The sequence below is a fragment of the Ananas comosus genome, linkage group 18 (assembly GCF_001540865.1).
Source record: "Ananas comosus cultivar F153 linkage group 18, ASM154086v1, whole genome shotgun sequence".
In the NCBI taxonomy this organism is placed as follows: Eukaryota; Viridiplantae; Streptophyta; class Magnoliopsida; order Poales; family Bromeliaceae; genus Ananas; species Ananas comosus.
Window position 1 is genome coordinate 709,974 of NC_033638.1, and position 16,142 is coordinate 726,115.

The 16,142-nt window shown below is 36.5% G+C and overlaps 2 protein-coding genes across 2 annotated transcripts; both read left to right on the forward strand.

The window, feature by feature from the left end:
- Nucleotides 3,842–10,323, forward strand: LOC109724247 (eukaryotic translation initiation factor 6-2). The gene is made up of 8 exons (XM_020252996.1): nt 3,842–4,041; nt 4,531–4,580; nt 7,188–7,284; nt 7,378–7,463; nt 7,557–7,601; nt 8,875–9,005; nt 9,375–9,485; nt 9,761–10,323. The coding sequence occupies exons 2-8, from the start codon at nt 4,571–4,573 to the stop codon at nt 10,016–10,018; spliced, it is 738 nt and encodes a 245-aa protein (XP_020108585.1). The 5' UTR covers nt 3,842–4,041; nt 4,531–4,570; the 3' UTR covers nt 10,019–10,323.
- Nucleotides 10,891–16,085, forward strand: LOC109723894 (probable protein arginine N-methyltransferase 3). Its single transcript, XM_020252390.1, has 7 exons — nt 10,891–11,424; nt 12,459–12,974; nt 13,101–13,198; nt 13,780–13,858; nt 13,948–14,208; nt 14,624–14,791; nt 15,483–16,085. The coding sequence occupies exons 1-7, from the start codon at nt 11,125–11,127 to the stop codon at nt 15,909–15,911; spliced, it is 1,851 nt and encodes a 616-aa protein (XP_020107979.1). The 5' UTR covers nt 10,891–11,124; the 3' UTR covers nt 15,912–16,085.

Below are 16,142 nucleotides of genomic sequence, written 5' to 3' on the forward strand. Positions count from 1 at the left end.
ATTTTTATAATATTTATGCCTTCAAAACGGGGTTTAGTATCAGAAAGTCTACTCATTACAAATCTAAGAAGTTTGACAATATGATCTCAACCATTGTTTTCACTTGTTCAAAGGAAGGACAACCAAACCAACCAACTTATAAAGGAGATGAAAGTGTAGCTTCAGAAGTAAAGAGCACACCTAAAAAAGAAATGCCTTACAGAAGAACAGGTTGTAAGGCATTTCTAAGGGCACGAATGGTTGAGCAAGGAAAATGGGTGGTATCGAAGTTTCACAATGAGCACAATCATGAGTTAATCGTGAGTCCTTCAAAAAGATCGTTAGGCAAATCGCATAGAAAATTCACAAAAGAGACAAAAGAGAAATAATCATTCAATTGAGGTGAGCAAAATTTTCAACATCTCAATAAGTCTTAATTTGCACAAAAAGGGAGACGACAAAATAATCACTTGTCACACGTAAAGATTTGGCATGAATGAAGTTTCGAAGAGAAATGAGACAGACTTCTTGAATTTGATGTATCTAGTGCCATAACTACTTTCGAGAGCCTACAAAGTAAAGATCACTTTCTCTATTCTAATATTAGTACATTAAACTAAAAAAAAACTACTCATGTTAAATTATTTGGTAAAATTATTTAGTTTTTTTTTTTTCTTCTTCTTCCTCGGAACAGGGGATGCTTTTTCAAAAAAAAAATTTGTTGTGGGGGGCTTTAGGATTTTTTTTTTTCCAGGCGCAGCTTTCAGGCGGGGTTCGCAGCGGGCGGCGGGGCGGCAGGCATGGATGGGTTGCGCGGCAAAGATCTGGCCGGGCGCGGTTTGCAGTGGGCGGCACGGGGGCGGGCATGGGTCGGTCGCGCACGTGCAGGTTTCGCAACGGGCGGCGCTGGGGCGGGCATGGGTGGGTCTTCGCGCGGCAGCGGGCAGCGCAGGGGCGGGCATGGGTGGGTCGCATCGGTGCAGTTTGGGAGGGGCGAGGTGAGGGTGATATTCTAGGAGAGGGGTTTGGGGAGGGAGTTTCTTACCTCTTGAGAAGGCTAATCATCTTCTCCGCTTCGCTAATCGTCTTCTCCGGTGGCGGCGTTCAAAGGGACGGAGAAGCTCCACGATTCCGCTGGAGAGGGAGAGGGAGAGATATTGGGGGAGAAGAGAAGAGGATGAGCATTTTACTGTGGAGAGAGAAAGAGAGAGAGAGAGGGAGAGAGAGCCTGGGAGAGAGAGGAGAAAAGAAAAGAAGAAATGACAAAAGAGAGGAAAGAGAAAGTTCCGTTAACTTTTTAACCCAGCTAACAGTTGCTTTTCATATTAAAAGTGAAATCAATCTCCACCATCCATCTATCTAGATGGATGGTGGATGGCTTAATAGCACAGGGGCTGCTGTGCTCTTAAGAGCACAGCAGCGCCCATACTCTCATAATATATATATATATATATATATATATATATATATATATATACTATATATATATATATATATATAGAGTGAGGCTGATACCTATCTATCGGGATAGCACGCGAGCCTTCGCGTGGCTTCCAGTTCGTTTTCGATGTTGCGACCCTTTCGATATCGTTGATGCAGACTCGCGTCGTTCAAACCTTGATCTAGATGTTTGGAGTACCAATAGAAACACAAATTTACGAGGTTATTTTCGATTAATCATTGCCTATTGATCGAATGGGCTCAAATCAACAAAATTTCAATGGTTTGATGTGAGCGCCCGTTTGCAAGTTTAAACGTGTACGAAATATTGCCAACCATCACGTGAAATATATAGAAAATTCTGTATACTATATAGAAATAAGATCAATCATCTCTGATTTAACCAATTTTAATGTCATATTATTAAATATTTTGCTAGCATTTTTATTTTCAGCCGTTATGATTTGAGCCTCTGTCATAGTCCACGTTACTGGCAAATGATAAATCGTAAAATCAATAAATTATACTATTTCTAGTTACTCCTTCAAATACTCTAGATTAATTTAACCGGGAGCGGATCATGGAATTCGAAAGTCCGGCGAACGGTGGTAAAAACGACGCTGGAACGACAGGAACAGGCTCATGCTTCCGATAGCATAGTAAGCCTCAACTCTAATATATAATATATATTATATATAGAGAGAGAGAGAGAGAGAGAGAGAGAGAGAGAGAGAGAGAGTTGGACTGTGCTACTATTAGTAGCAAAATTTCATTGTTGCTACCAGTTTTTTAGCTTTTGGGTCAACTCTTTTCATCATTTCTAACCATTGGATTAAATACTATAACCTAGTGGGGACTACTCAACCCTAGGGGGACCACTCAACTCTAACTGACTAATATCATCCTAATCCTACAATTTTTCATCCAATGGTTAAAAACTTGATAGCAAAAAGAGCATTTTACTACTAATAGTATTCCAGCCTAATTCTATATATATATATATATATATATAGTAAAATCAATTAGGGTTCGGATGTGGTAGGGACAAAATCTATATCCGAATCAAAATTCGTCGGATTTTCATTTTTGGGTTAATTGTATATAACTCTCTATAAATATATCGAATAGCAGATATATTCCTACAAAGTTCAACTTTTCATATTTATTCATACAAAAATTGTAACATTTTTAAATATATTTTTACTGTTAGAATCCGTTAGAGAAATATAATTAATCATAGTAAAATACTTAGCCATCGTTAGTGAATGAGGTAAATTATTCCGTTTACTCATTTCATATTATTTATAATGGTAAAAAAAAAAAGGATGACAATCAGAGAATTTTGGAAGGACATTTTTATATAATTCTAACAGTTAGAATTTTTGGAGGAACATTTGTGATGACAAAACTGTTATTTCACTTATCTTCTGTTTAAACATAAATAATACTCTAATAGTAACAAACTATAGGGGCAAATATAAATATTACTGAATTATTGTAGGGATAAATATAAAAAATTAAATTTTTGTAAGTATATATTTGTTATTCAATATATTTACATAGAGTTATATGAATTTAACCCTTTATATTTTATACTCGTATTTGAATCTATTTCTGTTTAGTATCAGATAAATCTATATCTGTTTAGTATCAGATATATTTACATAGAGTTATATGAAAAATATAAAATATCAAATTTAAAATTTCAAAATTTAAAATATTAAAATTTAAATTTTAAAATTTAAAATTTAAAATTATATACTTTAATTTTGAGAGTATAAATTAAAATTTTAAATTTTAAAATTTTACTTTTTAAATTTTTAAAATAAGAATAAGGGTGGAAACAATTAATAAAAATAATTTATTATAATAAATTTAATAAATTTTTTAAAAATTCTACTTAAACTTAAATTTAATAAAAAGAATTTATTATAATATTTAAATATAATTTATTATAAATTTTATTATAATATTTAAATATAAATAATATGTATTAATATAGTACAATTAATAATTTTATAATAAAAATAATGTATTATAATATATAATATAGTATATTAATATATTTTAGTTTTAATTTAATTTATAATTTTAATTAAGTTTGAAATTAAATATTCGAATAGTACTATTCCAAAAAAATGATGAAATAGCAAATTCTATGCTATTTCAGAATAACCGGAAATAGTAAAGTTTGACCGAAATAAAATATTCTAGCCAAATTTCATCCCGTTTGGCAGAATAATAAGAATAACTTTTGTTATCCCTACTTATACTCTGAACCAAACGGGACTTAAATATATTCGCTCTATTTGAATTCGGGTTCGAATAAAATTTCGGATATGGCCGGCGTTGCTTGCGGAGCACGCTTAGGTTGAGAGTCCCAACCAGTTATAAATACGAGTGCGAAGAAGCTCGAGAGAAATTATTAATTATTAAATAAAAATAAAAGAGAAAATATAATTATTAAATAAATGAAATAATAATAGATTGAATTAAAAGAAAAAAAGAAAATCTATCGTCGAAAGAATTAGGAAACACTAACCCTAACCCTATCCCCCGCGCCATCTCTCTCTCTCTCCCTCTCTCTGTCTCCGATCCTTATCCACCGCTCCGTGTTTAGAGGTTTGAAACCCTAACATTCGATCTTTACTTTTACTTTTCGTCTGTAATTAGGGCAATTTTTGGTTTTGTTTTGCATCAGATTCCTTGTTTTTGTTGGGAAAATCGGGAAGCCTAAAGCTTCGATCTTTTTTTTTTTCACCTTTGTTGTTTATTTTGTTCTCTTTTTTGTGTTTTGTGAATATTTTGTGAAGTAATTAGGGCAATTTTTGGGTTTATTCTGCATCAGATTCCTTCTTTTTATTGGGAAAATTGGGAACCCTAAAGCTTCGATCTTTTCCTTCGCTTTTTTGTTTTTTTGTTCCTTCTTTTTGGTGTATTCCACATAAAGCTTTTATTTTTATTGGAAAAACCGGGAACAATAAAGCTTCGATCTTCTCCTTTAAACCCTAATTGGAGCAATCTTTGCTTTATTCTGCATGAATTTTTTTTTATCGGGAAATTTTTGTTATTTTTGTTCTCGTTTTTATCTTTTGTTGATCTTGTATGCAGGTGTTGAAGAGCTTTTGTTTTTGGTCCGAGAAATCCTGTAATGGCTACTCGTATGTATCAATCTCCACCTCCATAAAGAATAATCGTTGCTCATATGTTGTGTTAAATAAAATATTTAAATTAAATGCCGTTCTCGGTGGCTTAAGCTTTTGAAGGATAACAGCTAAAGTAGAATTGTTGCTCATATGTTGTGTTGAATATATTTAAACACTGTTTTCGGTGGCTTAAGCTTTTGGAGGATAACGGTTGTGTTATCTTTGTAGTGGAGTAGAAGATCCTGCCTTCGAGTTCCACCAGACTCATAGTCTAATTTAATTTCCTGCCATTTACTTTTTAGTTTGCGTCTTGGGCATATCACAATGTCCCGAGCTCAAATGTGAGTGAGGGTGTCGAATATATAATATGAAAGCAACGTTCTTTGGTAGTTTAAGTTTTTGGATAATAATAGTTTGTTTTACTTGCTTATCAGAGGAGGTGATCCTGCGTTCTAGTTCCACCAGGCTATTAAGTCTAATTTAATTTCCTCTCATCTTATTTTATTTAAAGTTCATTCCTTGTGCCTATCAAAATGCCTCGAGCCTGGATGTAAGGGGGAGTGTTAAATATATGATATCAAAATACCGTACTCTGGTAGCTTAAGGGTTCGGAGAATAATAGTTCTTTACCTTCGTATCAGAGCAGGAGGTTCTGCTATCGAGTTCCACTAGACTCCTACGTCTAACCATTTTATTTGAGTCCGTGTATTGGGCATATATAATATCAAATCATCGTTCTTTGGTAGTTTAAGCTATTGGAGAATATAGTTATGTTACCTTTGTATCAGAGGAGGAGGTTCTATGTCTACTCTAATTTAATTTCCTCTTATTTAATTTAAGTCCACATCTTGGGCCTATCAAAATGTTTTGAGTCCGGACGTGAGGGGGAGTGTTGAATATATAATATTAAAATACCATTCTCTGATAGCTTAAGTTTTAGGAAAATAATGGTTGTTTCACATTTGTTAACATGTTGTCTACTTATGATTATTTTTTGTTATGACTTTAGCATTATGAAAGTTCCTTCTTTAGGGTTTTTCTTTATGGCAGCTTAAGCTTTACTGTGATCGGTAAACTCTTTTGATCTACACAATCAGGCAAAGAAGTGAAATTGTGGATTTGTTCCTTAATTGTTTGAATAATTAACAATACCCCTTTGAATTTTTGGAACTTGAAAATTTACACCTCGCACTCACTTATATTTGGCTTTTTAATGTTAAAATGATTCTGCTGCTCCTAGAAAATATCTTGTAAATATTGTTGATGCCACTTCTCATTACTAATTTCCGTGCTCTCTCTCTCTCTCTCTCTCTCTCTCTCTCTCTCTCTCTCTCACCCCCTCATGTCATTCTATTTGGAAGTTGGATAAGGTTGAGAATTAAAACCTTTGGGGGACAAATCCGCTATTTCTGTACTTTGTAGGGTATAGACGCATTATTGCATTTGGCCATTGGCTATTCCGAAACTGATTTAACTTATACCTGATGAATATCTTGTTTGTCCATAAATAGTTTTAAGGGTAAATTGCATTGTTACCCCCTGAACTTTTGGCGAAGTTTTACTTTATCCCTCGAACTTCTAAAATGGACATCTAACCCCCTAAACTCTAATATTTCGTTCATGTTACTCCTTCCATCAGTTTTCCGTCAAGTTTCGTTAAAGGAAACTGACGGAAGGGGTAAAATGAATGAAATATTAGAGTTTAGGGTGTTAGATGTCTATTTTAGGAGTCCGGGGGGTTAAGTGAAACTCGCCAAAAGTTCAAGGGGTAACAATGCAATTTACCCAAATTTTTACTATAAATTATTTTTATATTAAAAATTTCTAATTGGCTGAAATGAAGTACAAAAATTTTATTTAAGTGTATTTTATAGAACAATGGTTCTAAAGATAAAAGGGACAAACGAGTACTACAGAAAATTAACTGAGAATTAAAATCTCTATATCCGAGTGAGGACACTTATTGTAAATCAACCATATTAGCGAGTATACCAGGATAGTAGAGTGTTCGAGCATCATAGGTAGTTAGTATCGCTCTTTTTTTATCTTTAAGCCACTCTAATTCATTTCTTTCACTTTTATTTTATTACAATAAAATGTAGGATAAATTATGGTATGATTTATTTTAGGATAAAAAATATATATAAATTCAAAATCAAGAATGATCACTAACTTGAGGATTAGTAGTCAATCCATAAGTAACATATTATAATAAAATAATTTATAGTCAAGAGTCCCCTACGGAGTAAATTGCACTACTACCTCCTGAATTTTTGGCGAGTTTCACTTAACCCCCCAAACTTCTAAAATAGACATCTAACACCCTAAACTCTAATATTTCATTTGTTTTACCCCTTTCGTCAGTTTCCGGTTAACGGAGCTTGAAGGAAAACTGACGGAAGGAGTAACATGAACGAAATATTAGAGTTTAGGGGGTTAGATGTCGATTTTAGGAGTTCGAGGGGTAAAGTGAAACTTCGCCAAAAGTTCAGGGGGGAACAATGCAATTTACCCATAGTTTTAACAACATTTGCAAACTTAATCTAGCTGCAATATTTGTACATTATATTGGAATGTCAAAATATTATTTAATGAGAGGAAAATTCGCATGGGCCTCTGCAGGACTTCAGTTTGAGAATTCTTGCGAAGTTGGGGTCTTCTCGAAGCTCACAAATGCTTACTGCTTGGTCGCAATTGGAGGATCGGAAAGTTTTTATAGGTACGTTTGATGTGAACTCCGGAGATTTTTTGAGTCATCTCTGATACGCACTTTTCCGTTGGTTTGTAATTGTCATCCATGACTAAATTGCAGCACCTTCGAGGCTGAGCTCGCTGATGTTATCCCTGTCGTTAAAACATCGATAGGCGGAACCAGAATTATCGGGAGACTCTGTGCTGGTCAGTATTCTGGGGGCCACTTTAGCTAGATGAGCGCACTATTATGTGTCTCATCTCATGATTGCTTACTTTATTTTTTCTTTTTTGACATAGGAAACAAGAAAGGGCTTCTTTTGCCGCATACAACCACCGACCAAGGTATGCATCCTGCGAAACTACTATAAATATCTTCTCCCTCATTTTTTTTTACATTAATTCAAGAAGGCATGTTTTGCTGATGCTATACTAGTGTAAAACTATAACTGGTTTTGTATTGTCGATTGTATGTTTAATCTTGATATTAGAATCAGGATCCTTCCAGTATTCAGGACTAGAATTTTAGTATGAGCTGAACTGCCACGGCCTCTAACTTTGAAGCTCTTTTGCCCTGGCCTAAAAGTTTCAATCTGTATATCTTCTCTTCTTGAGCAAATTTTCTGAGCAAGGCTAGCCCTTTTAAGGGTCCGCTTGTATTGTTCCTAACAGTTTTACTACAGTACTATCAAATTACCTTTTTAAGGCACTTTTAGATGGCATAAGGTAATATGAGCTAGAGGTTGTTTAGCAGGATGTAGTTATAAATACAACATAATTTGAGATGCATGCAATTGAAAAATCCAGGAATTACGTGTATGTTTAACCCGTCTGGTAGTGTATGGTTGAGAACGATGCGACCACAAATATAATGTTTGGTTTCATGCACTTGAAAGATCCGTTTGCAGATCTTATTATTTTATATGAATGTTGGTGCGATTGCCACCAGAGGGGGATTTTTTTTTTCTACTTTGAGAGATGATTGGGTTTGGTTAGGTTCTCTCTAGAATAGAGTTACTCTTTAACGTTCCAACTACATCTAATTTGGATGCATGTCGAAATGCAGTAGTTGGGCCTTCATGTGCAGGTCCAAATTTAATTTATTACGACGACAGCAAACCAAGCTGATTTGTTTCCCTGCAGTTGCATCTGCATTGTAACTTGAAACGCAGCAAACCCAAACAACCCCTGAGTGAAGATCTTATCTGTATGCATTATGAGATAGTCGAATGCTGTTCCTTCAGATTTTAGTTGCTGATCCTCAGCAGTCAAATTTTGATGTCGTGCTTGAACAGTTGAGCGAAGAACTTTGTGGCATTGCAATCATGAACGATGGAAATACTTTAGCGTGTAAATGCCTTTTAGAATTAAATTTATCGTCCTTCTGAGCATTAGCCTAAAAGTTACATTCAATTAAGTCAACTTGTGTGCGTACTTAATGAGTAAAAGAAAGTGCACTGTTACACTTTCTTTGTTCGTCGTAACTTGCTGGATTTTTACATTTTAGCTTAGTCAACTGAAGGGCCAGAGATTGAGAAATACAATTGAGCCTCTGTAGCATCTGAGGAACTGTGTACCTGATGAATAACGGCACTTTGTTTTCGTGTTCTTTTTTTAGAGCTTCACCATCTGAGGAACTGTTTACCTGACGAAGTGGTCGTTCAACGAATCGACGAGAAGCTATCCGCTTTGGGCAACTGCATAGCTTGTAACGACCATGTTGCTCTCACACACCCTGATTTGGACAGGGTAAGTCGATTTTCTCCTAGCTATCTATTGGCTCTGACACTGAGAAGCAAAAGGTTTTTTTAAAATTATTATTTATTAAATTGTGTCTAGGTATTTTATCTGCATGATAAGGCCTAGAATGAGATCACATGATGATTTCAATTTGCACTCTATGACATTTGGATGTATATTATTATCATCTCCTCAAAACTATAAAATTCCGTCGTTCTGCCTTCTTCATTAATAAGTGTTCTCAGCGGATTAAAAATATAGGTTTCAGAATTTCAAGGGGGCAATATGCTTATTTCTCGAGGGTTAGGAACCGCTTTTGTCGCTAAATTTAGGTAATTGCTTATTTCATCGCTTCATCTTCCTTTCGTCGTATGACAGGAAACTGAAGAGCTTATCTCAGATGTACTGGGAGTCGAAGTATTCCGACAAACCATTGCTGGGAACATCCTTGTCGGCAGTTACTGTATGATTTCTAACCGAGGCGGCTTGGTAAGTCTCTAATACGTAGCGCCTCTTTAGCCGGCCGGCTTCTGAAGTAGCTTCTCTACTGTAGTTGTGGCACGAAGCTAAAATAAGCTTTTATTGCCTCTAAAAGTAAAAGCTCCAACTCTAAGCTTCTGCTTGTAGCCACTTTTGATTGGAAAAACTGTTGGTGCTTTTCTGAGTAGTTCCTACCCAAAAAGCAAATTTTCAGACCAAGCAAACCCTAATGACCGTGACCGAAACATAATGACTTTTTCCTCCTGGACTGTAAAACTGGCCAGGTCCATCCACACACGTCCATCGAGGATCTCGACGAGCTCTCGACGCTCCTCCAAGTGCCCCTCGTTGCGGGGACTGTGAACAGGGGCAGCGAGGTCGTCGCCGCCGGCATGGCCGTGAACGACTGGACGGCTTTCTGCGGGTCGGACACGACGGCTACCGAGCTCTCCGTCGTCGAGAGCGTCTTCAAGCTGCGAGAAGGGCAGCCGACCGCGATAGTCGACGAGATGCGCAAGTCTCTCATCGACAGCTACGTCTAAATGCGATACTCTCGCGACTATCCAGCGATTTCTCTTTGTCAACCTTATAATATCCGGCTAGCACTCGCCACCCGGCCTTACTCTGTTGATATCAGGTGATATCTAAAAAGCGCGGGAGCTTCGACTCGACGTGTCGTTAACTTGGCCGTGGTTATTATCTTCGGAATATAATGCGTGCAGTTTTATGTATTTCCTGAGGTTCTGATGAATGGTAATTTCTCGAAATGATGTTTGAAACTGGAGCTTTCTTTTTTTGCATGCTTTTTGGGCCTTTTCCTTCTCATAGTAATGTTTGTTTATTTACAGCTCTCTCTCTCTCTCTGAAGCTTCTTTCATGCTAGGGCATAAAACTATGCTTATAATTATCACATTTTCTTTATTTTATCTTAGATGTTTTTTTTTTTTCATATTGTCACAGAGCTGAAAAAATCAAGGCTCTTTTCATATTTATATGTGACAGAATTATTAAATACTTTATGATTATTTTTTTAAACAGTATATAACATTATACCCTAATTTTCTTGATGGGCTTTGGGTTAGGGACGTGGATTATTAAGAATTCGAACCCGCGCCCGAATCTGACTATCTTATCCAGAACTCGTATAATTCGGCGGATTTAAAAAATTCATATCCAAATGCAAATTCAACAAAAAAATCTGAAATTTGAACTCAGCATGAATTTGAATCTAAAAAATTCTCTCTTTACAATATTTCAAAATATATTATATTAAATTTAAATTCTTAATATATATATAAAAAATAATTTTGGGTTGGGTTGGATACAATCAAAATCCATACCTGAATTCAAATATGCCGAGTTTTTGTTTTTGATATCTATATCCGAAATTATATTTATTTAGTATTTGAATAATTTCATTCTGTTTGAATTCAGATTTAGATAAAATTTAGGTATACGTGTCCATGTGACATCCCTAGTTGTTGTGGTGCACCTTTTGAAAGGTTCTGTTTATTAGTTGCTAAAAGTCGCGCTCCGTCTCTGAGCTCGTCCGCCACTAGGGTTTATCTAGGGTTTACAAGCGGAGCTCTCTTCTCCAAACCCTCCTCCCCCTCCTCCTCCTCCTCCTCCTCCCACCGCGAACCAATCCATGGAGACGAAACCCTCGACAGCAACCGCCGCTACCACCATAGTGGTCGACGAAGAAGAGGAGGAAGAAGAAGAGGATGCGGCCGAAGCATGGGGCGATTGGGAATCGGGGGCGGAAGAAGACGGAGGCGACTCATCCCCCAATTTCCTCTGCTTGTTCTGCGGCTCGCGATTCGATTCCACTGCTTCTCTGTTCAAGCACTGTAGTGTTGATCACGCCTTCGATTTCTATGGTGTTGTTAGGGATATGGGGTTGGATTTCTACGGCTCGATCAAGCTCATCAATTATGTCCGATCCCAGGTTTGTGTTTTCTTTTGTGTTTTTTTTGTTCTGATTGTTGGATTTGATCATTTCCTGTGTAAAAGTTCGTTGTTTACCCTCTCAAATTTCGATTTAAGTTAGTTTTATCAGAAAATTTTGGAATGATGTTCAATTTAACGGTGATTTTGTTAGGATTAACTGCACTGTATCGCATCTGTTTAATTTTAACGAATCCTTAATTCAATCTAGGATTACAATTCAATAGGGAAAGGACAATGTTGGAGAGCCTCTTTCAAATGGGATATAGTGGAATGGTTTTCCATACATTTCAACCCTAAAATAGTCCTATAATAGTTGAACTATGATAAGTTGGGAATTTAGTCACTGAACATTCACTTTGGCCCCGCATGGTATTGAGGCTTATCTAACGTTAGTCGGCAAAACGGAGTTGGGGCCCAAGTATGTAGGGATGTGCTTTTCCCTTTTCTTGTGGGATTGCAGAAACTATATGTAACTGATTAATTGTGATATGCGGAATACGATTTTACATACGGAAACAAATAAGTTGTTTTTCCATCATACTTTCTCACTGTATGTAATGCATTCTCCCTGCAATATCAAATAGAGCCTTATATTTTAATTTTGTTATCGTAGTGTCGGTTAATCTCCGTAAAGTTTTTTCTGCATATCAGTTAAGTCCTCTTAGTTTACCATCTGAAAATGCTGCCTTGTAAGCACCATTGGTAGACTTTGCATTGTTGAAGAGTGTGAAATGGAAATTGGGATTGAACTGTAGGGACTAAATTGAATTAAAGTTCTGAAGATGCATATGAAATCTGAGCCAAACTTCAGGATTAAATTGTCAAAGTTATGAAGCTCTATGGACAAAATGGAAATGCAGGTCAGATTTCAGTGGTTATACTTGTTTTGATAGAATAAAAATGGTGTTGACTATTTTTTCGTATTAGTAGTGAACTAGTGATAATATCTACATATAATATGAGAAACTTTAAGTTTGAAAACTGAAATTTGAGTTAAGTTTGAATTAATCTCCCTTTATTGTTGGTTCCTAGGTTGCAGAGAACAAATGTTGGAGCTGTGGTGAGACTTTTCAATGCAGGGAAGATGTTCAAAACCACTTACATGTAGCAAATAGTTATAATAAGGATGGGAAGGTTTTATGGGCAGATGATTCATATCTCAAGCCCTTCATGGAGGATGACTCGCTTTTGCATAGTTTTGCCGTTGATGATGATGATGAGGATTGGAATCCATCGATGGATAAAGAGGAACTAATGAGGCAACTTATGAGCAATGAAGAATTAGAAGAATTATGTCGAAACACCCATAATATGGTAGGTGTCAAAGATGAAAGAGAGATTGAGGAAAAGGAGGACCAGTTTGAGAAGATCACGGTCAACGGCAGTGTTTTGGAGGATACTTGTGAACCATTAAATCAAAAAGACAATGAGAAGCAATTAAAAATCTCTCGTGCTACTCTTGCTGCTAGAGAAATAAAAAATGTGAATGATGGATACTTCGGAGCTTATGGTTCCTTTGGCATCCATAGAGAGATGCTTAGCGACAAGGTATGTGAAGTGTAAAAGGATTTACTTCATTGTGTGATAACTTATATATTTTTGAGATTATATATAGCTACTTGCTACTTAACCTTACCTTTGTATCCTATGAAGTTGTTAATTTCAATTGTGCAGGTAAGAACAGATGCTTACAGAAGTGCTCTTATAAATAATCCTAGTCTTTTGAATCAAGCCACTGTCTTAGATGTTGGTTGTGGCACAGGAATACTAAGGTATCTTGTCACATATTGCATTTTATCTTTCATTTATTATAGTGTTGGTCACATGTAGTTAATTGCTTGACGGGCTTACTAGTAATTCCTTTCACCCAATATAGCAGTTAAACGAGAGTTTCTTACCTTTTTGCTTATTCTACCCATTCGTTACTGCATTAGTCAATATGAGAGAATCGAGTTGATGGAGCCAAAATTTGGTTAAGAATTTAGAACTTAATTGTTCTTAATGATACGATGGATGCTTGGGATGTCGATTTGCAAGGAAATTAATTCTCTAGAAAATTTGAATAAATCTGGATGGTTTTCAATAATCTCAAGGCTAAACACTGGATGTTCATTAGATCATTGATAAGATTCCGGCTTAGAATAATTAGCTAGTAAAACAACACTTGCGAAATAATGAAGATATGTGTTATTTCACATGCATAATGACCAAGAGAAAAATCAGTCAAAATACTTGCCGTGCGTGAAAGTGGTTGCATTGAAAATTGAAATTAATTATGCAATTTTAAGTTTTTTCCTTTTTTAAAGTTTATCCTCTCATATTACCATTGCTCATTCTTTCATTATTTTTGTAGCCTTTTTGCAGCGCAAGCTGGGGCTTCTAGAGTGATTGCTGTTGAAGCAAGTGCAAAAATGGCTACTGTTGCTACTCAAGTAATTATTCATGTCTCAATATTTTTCTTCTTATCTTTTTCCCTCAAATCTTGTTTCTAACATATTGCATTTTCAAAAAATAAATGCAGATTGCAAAAGATAATGGTTTATTGGCTGACGAGAGCTTGAAATGTGAAGATAAAAAGGGTTCTAAAGTAATTAGTGTGGTCCATTGTATGGTTGAAGAGCTAGACAAGCATATACAAGTTCCACCTCGTGGCATTGATGTGCTAGTGAGCGAGTGGATGGGCTATTGTTTGCTTTATGAATCTATGCTAAGTTCGGTTCTATATGCACGCGATCATTTTCTAAAACCTGGTGGGGCTATTCTTCCGGATACTGCAACCATTGTAAGTTCTTATTTGAGCTTATAAATATTTGGTTTAATTACCAAATTTGTATGCATATTTTGGTTTCTGTTTTTATTTATGTTCTTAGAGTTTCATAATTAAGTCATCTGGGTGATTTGCTGTCTCAAAAATTTACATTTTGAAAGATGTGACTTTTTTGTTTTTTTTGAGGTTGATCCTAGCAGGAAACTAACAATTATGCTGATATCGTGTCTTTTATCTCATATAGTAGAGTAATAGGACTCAATTGTTAGGCAAGCCAAACTTTATGGACTAAGTAGTTAGTATTGAAACTTTGTAGAAGTGATTAGATTTGTAATCAAAATTCATGGACAAATTAGTAATCAATCTTTAAAATTTTATACAACCTAACCTACTTAATGCTGACATTTTCTTGGGTTTGTTACTCTTTCAGTTTGGTGCGGGATTCGGAAGAGGCGGGACAAGCCTGCCATTTTGGGATAATGTGTACGGCTTCGATATGTCATGCATCGGCAAAGAGATTGCTGAGGATGCAGCTCGTGTTCCCATGGTCGATATAGTGGAACCTCAAGATATTGTGACGGAGTCGGCTATGCTCCATGTAAGTTGCCTACTATTTTTCTCGATAGTGCTCACGCCAATGTCTGAGAGCCCAGTAGGCTGTCCAACTCACAGCGACCCTTGCTATGGCTGTGGCTCTTCATGCGATGGTGCTTAAAAGACTTTTGACCTTGTGTGCCATTTTATTTAGTATAAAGTTTTCATAATCTAGTAGATAAGCCTTTTTATGGCTTTGATCTCTATTCTCTTTCTTTGCATTTGTAAGTATTAATTGCTCGATCTTTAGCGACTTTTGCTTGATTCCTCGCTTATTTGATTAACATCAATCCTCGAGTATTGCCCTTCATGCGATCTTCGTTTAGATTACAATCAAGCTTTTATAGCCTAGTAGAACTTAATTTTCCCCGCCGAGCCCATTTACACCTTTCATGTTCTCTTCCTTCTTTTCCTCTTTCTTCAATTATTGATATTATAATTCACTTTTTGTCATTTTGTACTGCGGCCAATTTTTTAGCGCCTGATGTAACGACTCGACGCAGTAGCGCTAATAACTCGTTGGAGTCAAACCACTGGCTTGAAATATTTAAGTCTAGTTATTATTATTAGAGTTTTTCATATTCTCCTTTTCATCCGATGTGAGACTATTCTACTGGGGCGTCGCACCTGAACTCCGAGCAAGCAACGCTCGCTTCACCATTCTAACCTCGTTTTCTTGCTATTTTCCTTTGCAGTACTTCGATCTAGCCACAATGACACAAGAAGAGATGGACTTCACCTCGAGCTTCGAGCTCAAACCGAGACCCGATAATGCCAGACTAACATGGTGCTACGGCATCGTCCTATGGTTCGAGACCGGCTTCACCGCCCGGTATTGCAAAGAGGCGCAAGCCATCCTTTCGACCTCCCCGCACTGCCCCAAAACCCACTGGTCTCAGACCATCTTCACCTTCAAAGAGCCGATTGCCCTAACGACAGTTGAATCGATCGACGATTCGTCCGCACCAGTTGGCTCTCGCGAGTGCCCTGCGTCGACCATCAGATCTCGTATAAGCATCGTAAGGTCTTCTGCTCACCGCAGCATCGATGCGTCGATCGAGACGACGGCGGTCGGATCGGACGGCCGGAAACGGAGCTGGCCTGCTCAGATCTTTAATTTGTGATCGGTGTTTCCTCGTGCCGGGAGCTGAATTTCGACTTTGCGACCGATAAATCTGTTGCTTGTTGCGATGGGTCAAGTTTTTGATTTGCAATTACATGCTTGTATTATTACTATTTTCATTATTTTATTTTTCGAATCTCGAGAGAAAAATGGCAAAGTTCCGATAGGTTGATAATGTGTTGCTGATGTGATGGTTATATATTTATATCTATTCGATAAAGTTAAGGATGTA

Bases quoted from the DNA above. Each gene is read 5' to 3' on its own strand.
- LOC109724247 (XM_020252996.1), top strand. The intron at 7,464-7,556 runs GTCAGTATTCTG...TTTTTGACATAG, and splicing joins TATCGGGAGACTCTGTGCTG to GAAACAAGAAAGGGCTTCTT. The intron at 7,602-8,874 runs GTATGCATCCTG...TTCTTTTTTTAG, and splicing joins GCATACAACCACCGACCAAG to AGCTTCACCATCTGAGGAAC.
- LOC109723894 (XM_020252390.1), top strand. From the start codon at position 11,125: ATGGAGACGAAACCCTCGACAGCAACCGCCGCTACCACCATAGTGGTC. The intron at 12,975-13,100 runs GTATGTGAAGTG...TCAATTGTGCAG, and splicing joins GAGAGATGCTTAGCGACAAG to GTAAGAACAGATGCTTACAG. The intron at 14,209-14,623 runs GTAAGTTCTTAT...TTACTCTTTCAG, and splicing joins TTCCGGATACTGCAACCATT to TTTGGTGCGGGATTCGGAAG.